Genomic DNA, 6,000 nt, shown 5'->3' with positions numbered 1-6,000 from the left:
TTAATCAAGTCGATCACTATCCAACACTTGTGTTTCTAAACGTTTTTGTAACTCTATTGGAAAGATGGAGCGGTTAATCCTACATTGATCAAAACAAATGGCAAGAAGTACTTCTCTGTGGAGACGAGTCCGCACAACGAAAGTTCTAGTAAAGAGCGGTTGTGTGTTTTTAATGGAACTAAGGACGAAAAATAGTAACGCTACGTTAATGAACTGACATGTTCCCCATTCATCATTTCAAACATCTAGATAATGTTATTAAGACAGGCACATATTTAATAGCAATATAATCCGTGGAGTTAAAAACATAATTTTAAAATCTTGAGAATCATTTCTTCACAAAACGCGTGCTTTAGAAGGAATGTCAAACTCTTAAATTCAAATTTACTCAATGCGTTCACAATATAAGAACGTGAAAAATGTCCAGTTTACCTGTTTTAATGATAATCCCCGGTCTGTGTTAACCCGGCTCTGTGGCATACCTCCTCTGGCTTCAGTCTTGGCACCAACTAGTAACTATCTTTGACTGCACTTCACGCTGGAGTATAATATCGTGCAAAACGTACCTGGCGCGCCGTAACGCTAAATTAGATTTAGGAAGTGTCAAAACGTCTCACTTTATACTAGAGAATGCAACTGTCTCGTCACCACATGGACCATAAAATGTTAATACAATGAATATCCTTCCCCTTACTGTTACTTCAGGTATCAAATTATCCATTCTTTGTAGAGTACACACAATAACATAGGCCTAATCTGTATCATTTATGAATTTACCTACCAAAGGAATAAATAGCTTTCGGTGCGACGTAATAAAGAAATTGCTTCAATGGGCTCGTTCTTGCATATATCGTGATGGCCCCTCCCACTAATGTTTAAGTCGTGTGCCGGGAATTTAGTAGTTAGGTAGGAAGGCGCCAAGCACGCTGCAGCGTGTCGGCCCACGATATAAAGAGTAGGAATCTAAAAATATCCTGACGGCGAGGTTTAGTGCGATCAGTGTAGGCCCGGGCACCCTGACTGTCTACACGCCAGCAATAAGAGAAATACTCGACCACATTATGTTGTTACACAGTATGTGAAGTGAACTGCAGTCATGGCGTATCGTGTTATTACCCTGGTGACATTACTGTACGTGACGGTGTTGATAGTGCTATTGTCACCGTCTGAAGCTCAAGATCCGCACACGTAAGTCATCTACAATATTCTTTAACATTAAGCATGTAAGCTTTGGGAAAGCATTCTTTCTGATTACATTAGACATATTTGCGAATTTAATAACTGGTTCGATAGAAGGCAGTTCGGGTTTAGGAAAGATTATTCCACTGAAGCTCAACTTGCAGGATTCCAACAAGATATAAAAGATAACTCGGATTCAGAAGGTCAAATGGACTGTATCGTGATTGACCTAAGCATTTTATAGGATGAATATGGGAGACTACTGGCAAAAATGAGTGCAATTGGTCTAGACAAAAGAGTGACAATGGGTAGATATAATTCTAGAAAATAGAACTCAGAGAATTAGAGTAGGCGAAGCTTTATTTGACCTTGTAATAATTAAGAAGAGAATTCCTCAAGGCAGTATTATTGGATCTTTATATTTTCTTATATATATATCAATGATATGAGTAAAGAAGTGGAATAAGAGATAATGCTATTTGCGGATGCTATCATTGTCTATAAAGTAAATGAAATGGCGTATGGCTGTTAGTGTCGGGAGTGTCCGAGGACATGTTCGGCTCGCCAGGCGCACGTCTTTTGATTTGACTCCCGTAGGCGACCTGCGCGTCGTGATTAGGATGAAATGATGATGTAGACGACACATACAACCAGCTCAGTGCCAGCGAAATTAACCAATGATGGTTAAAAGTCCCGACCCTGCCGGGAATCGAACCCGGGACCCTGTGACCAAAGGCCAGCACGCTAACCATTTAGCCATGGAACCGGACTGTATAGGGTAATAAGTAAGTTACAAGATAGTGAGATTGACAGTAGGCAATGGTATGCTGATAAATGGAGTTAAAAGTCAGGTTGTGAGTTTCACAAAAAGGAATAGTCCTCTCAGTTTTAATTACTGCATTGATGGGGTGTAAGTACCAACGTGTTAATATAAGGAAATATGTCCGACTCGTTGGCTGAACGGTCAGCGCACTGGCCTTCGGTTCAGAGGGTCCCGGGTTCGATTCCCGGCCGGTTCGGGGATTTTAACCTTAATTCGTTAATTCCAGTGGCACGGGGGCTGGGTGTATGTGTTGTCTTCATCACCGTTTCATCCTCATCACGACACGCAGGTCGCCTACGGCGTCAAATAGAAAGACCTGCACCTGGCGAGCCGAACCCGTCCTGGGATATCCCGGCACTAAAAGCCATACGACATTTCATTTCATAAGGAAAGATCTTCATTGGGAAAACATATAAACGTGATTGTAAATAAAAAAATAAATAAATAAATAAATAAATAAATAAATAAATAAATAAATAAATAAATAAACTTACCATGGTTATGAGAGTGTTTAGGGGTTGCAGTAAGGATGTAAAAGAGAGGGCATACAAGTTTCTGGTAAGACCCCAACTAGAGTATGGTTCCAGTGTATGCGACCCTCACCAGGATTACTTGATTGAAGAACTGGAAAAAATCCAAGGAAAAGCAGCTCGATTTGTTCAGGTTATTTCCGACAAAAGAGTAGCGTTACAAAAATTGTTGCAAAGTTTGGGCTGGGAAGATTTGGGTGAAAGAAGACAAGCTGTTCGACTAAGTGGCATGTTCCGAGCTGTCAGTGGAGAGATGGCGTGACATGACATTAGTAGACGAATAAGTTTGAGGGTGTCTTTAAACGTAGGAAAAATTACAATATGAAGATAAAGTTGGAATTCAAGATAAATTTTATAGGAAGGGGAGTTAGAGATTGCAATAACTTACCAAGGGAGATGCTCAATAATATTTCCAATTTCTTTACAATCATTTAAGACACGGCTAGGAAAACAACAGATAGGGGATCTGCCACCTGGGTGATTGCCCTTAATGCAGATCAGTATTGATTGATTGATTGATTGATTGATTGATTGATTGATTGATTGATTGATTGATTGATTGATTGATCCCTCTCCATGAAATACTACCTACAGTCCAGACATATAATTTAGTATAGCTTCGTAGGTATCACTACAGAAAACCGCCACGCGCCAGGTAGTTAAAGTAGTTCACATTAGGCAATAGCGGGTAGAACTATACAAAATATTCTCCAGATCACTATTTTTCTCGCATCCAGGGCAGCGAGAAAGCGTAGGTGATTTCTATTCTTTTACTATCATAATATTTGTTTATGAGCTTGCAGTAAGTAGATAAATATCATCTACATAGTGTCCATGAATGTTGTGTGAGGATCTGTGTTATTATTGCATCTACTCTACTAAGGATATCTATTATGTTAAGGTTCGAGTTATGATCATTTCCCCATCACTGGGAAGAACTTAAGGCAACCGGAAATTGTGATGGGCTCAAACACGTCCATTTTCATTTTTGAATTTAAAAATCGCCAATTTTTCCTGAAAAATTTGGTGTATTAATCCTTGTTTTCTTTGAGGCAATAAAATTAATATTAAACACAACTCTGCACACTGAATATCATTAGATATACATTGATGTGATCGTTTCTGAGAAAAAGGTACACAAAGTGTCAAAAAATATGACTTTTGGAAAATCCAAAAGGAGTGTTTGAGTTGCTGAAGTAAAATTATTGTCCAATAGTGAATTGTGAGCACTGAAAATTTTACAGACAATTTCAGTTTTCAAATAGGATATTTAAAAAAATTCTCAACTCCTCTAAAAAATAGAATAATAATTTTACTTCAGCAGCTCAAACATTTCGTTTGGATTTTGAAACTTTGTGTACCTTTTTCTCAGAAAATGTCATATCAACGAATTAGAAACTTGCTAGTCTATTAGACACTGTATAGATCTGTCTGTGGAAGTAAATTCTATCAGATATCTCGATTAGTTCCTGGAGACCAGTTTGACGAGCACTGGAAATTTTACAGAAAATTTCAGTTTTCAAATAGGATTCTCAACTCCTGTAAACAACAGGACAATAATTTTACTTCAGTAGCTCAAAATAGTTTTAAATATTATTCATGCATTCTTGGGTCTTGTTTGAGTATTTTCTCAGAAAAAGGTGCATCAGTTAAGGGAATTGTTAACAATATTTTAATAATATTATTTTATAAACTTCTTCTTCTTCTTAATCGATTTACCCTCCAAGGTTGGTTTTTCCCTCGGACTCAGTGAGGGATCCCACCTCTACCACCTCAAGGGCAGTGTCCTGGAGCGTGAGGCTTTGAATCGGTGGATACAACTGGGGAAGAGGACCAGTACATGGCCCAGGCATCCTCACCTGCTATTCTGAACAGGGGCCTTGTCGGGGGATGGAAAGATTGGAAGGAATAGACAAGGAAGAGGGAAGGAAGCAACCGTGGCCTTAAGTTAGGTACCATCACGGCATTTGCCTGACGGAGAAGTAGGAAACCACGGAAAACCACTCAGTTGACCTCCCGCGGCTGAGTGGACTCCGTTCCAGCCCTCGTACCACTTTTCAAATTATTTCGTGGCAGAGTTGGGAATCGAACTCGGGCCTCCGGGGGTGGCAGCTAATCAAGCTAACCACTGCACCACTGAGGCGGACTATAACGTTCTTTCTGACAGAAAATATAAAACTTAGAAGCTTCATATTCTAGCCAAATAATGATGAATGTATTCTGAATATACTGTATATTCTCATCTATATATATAAAGTAGCTTGTCCTGACTGACTGACTGACTGACTGATTCATCATCGCCGAGCCAAAACTACTAGACATAATGAAATGAAATTTTGGGGATACATTCATATTAAGATGTAGGTGCTCGCTAAGAGAGGATTTTTGGATATTCCGTCGCTAAGGGGGTGAAAAGGGGGGTGAAATTTTAAAATGAGTGTATCTATATCTCAAAACTTTAAAAGTTTACAAATGTAAAAATTGGTATTTAGAATCTTCTTTAAAAATAAGGAAACACGTATTTTTTTGTTTTCAGAAAATCCCAATAGGACGGGTGAAAAAGTGTGAAAAAAGGGTTGAATGCCCTTAATCAGGATACCGGTATTTATATCTCAGAAACTGAAGGTATTACAGACTTGAAAATTGGTACTTTTGATCTCTTTTAAAAACAAAGAAACCCGTATTTTTTTGTTTTTGGAAAATCCAATTAATGGGAGGGTGAAAAGGGGGGTGAATTTTTAAAATCAGTGTATCTATATCTCAAAACTTTGAAAGTTTACAGATGTAAAAATTGGTATTTAGAATCTTCATTAAAAATAGAGAAACACGTATTTCTTTGTTTTCGGAAAATCCCAATAGGAAAGGTGGAAAGGGGTGAAAAATGTGTTGAATGCATTTAATGAGGATACTTATATCTCAGAAACTGAAGATATTACAGACCTGAAAATTGGTGTTTTGGATCTCCTTTAAAAATAAAGAAACAGGTATTTTTCGTTTTTGGAAAATCCAAATAATGGGGGGTGAAAATGGGGTGAATTTTTAAAATGAGTGTATCTACATCTTAAAATTTTAAAGGTTTACAGATGTGAAAATTGGTATTTTGAATCTTCTTTAAAAATAAAGAAGCATGTATTTTTTGTTTTTGGAAAATCCCAATAGGAGGAGTGTAAAAGGGTGAATAAAGGGTTGAATGCTTTTAATGAGGATACATATATCTCAGAAACTGAAGATATTACATAACTGAAAATTTGTATATGGGATCTGCTTTAAAAATAAAGAAACACGTATTTTTTTGTTTTTGGAAAATCCAATTAATGGCGGTTAAACAGGAGTGACATATTTGGGTGAATTTTTTGAAAGACAATATCTACAGAATATCTGAGAAACCTAGAATGTTACAGAGGTAAAAAGTGATATTTGGAATCTCCTGTAAATGTAAAGAAACATAGGCGATTTGTTTTTGGAAAC

General features: G+C 37.6%; 1 protein-coding gene across 3 annotated transcripts in view; it reads left to right on the top strand.

Annotated features, from left to right (window-relative positions):
• Positions 1-1,014: 1,014 nt before the first annotated feature.
• Positions 1,015-6,000, top strand: part of Ca-Ma2d (Ca[2+] channel Muscle-specific alpha2/delta subunit) — a 318,622-nt gene continuing 313,636 nt past the window's right edge. For all 3 annotated transcript variants that reach the window (XM_067145019.2, XM_067145020.2, XM_067145018.2), the window contains exon 1: positions 1,015-1,188. In XM_067145019.2, coding sequence (XP_067001120.2) covers positions 1,097-1,188 — 92 coding nt within the window. In that variant the 5' untranslated portion in view covers positions 1,015-1,096. The remainder of the gene's footprint in view (positions 1,189-6,000) is intronic.

Source organism: Anabrus simplex, chromosome 4 (genome assembly GCF_040414725.1).
Source record: "Anabrus simplex isolate iqAnaSimp1 chromosome 4, ASM4041472v1, whole genome shotgun sequence".
Lineage (NCBI taxonomy): Eukaryota > Metazoa > Arthropoda > Insecta > Orthoptera > Tettigoniidae > Anabrus > Anabrus simplex.
Note: the sequence above shows the minus strand (reverse complement) of the source record. Positions and strands in the feature narration are given on the sequence as shown.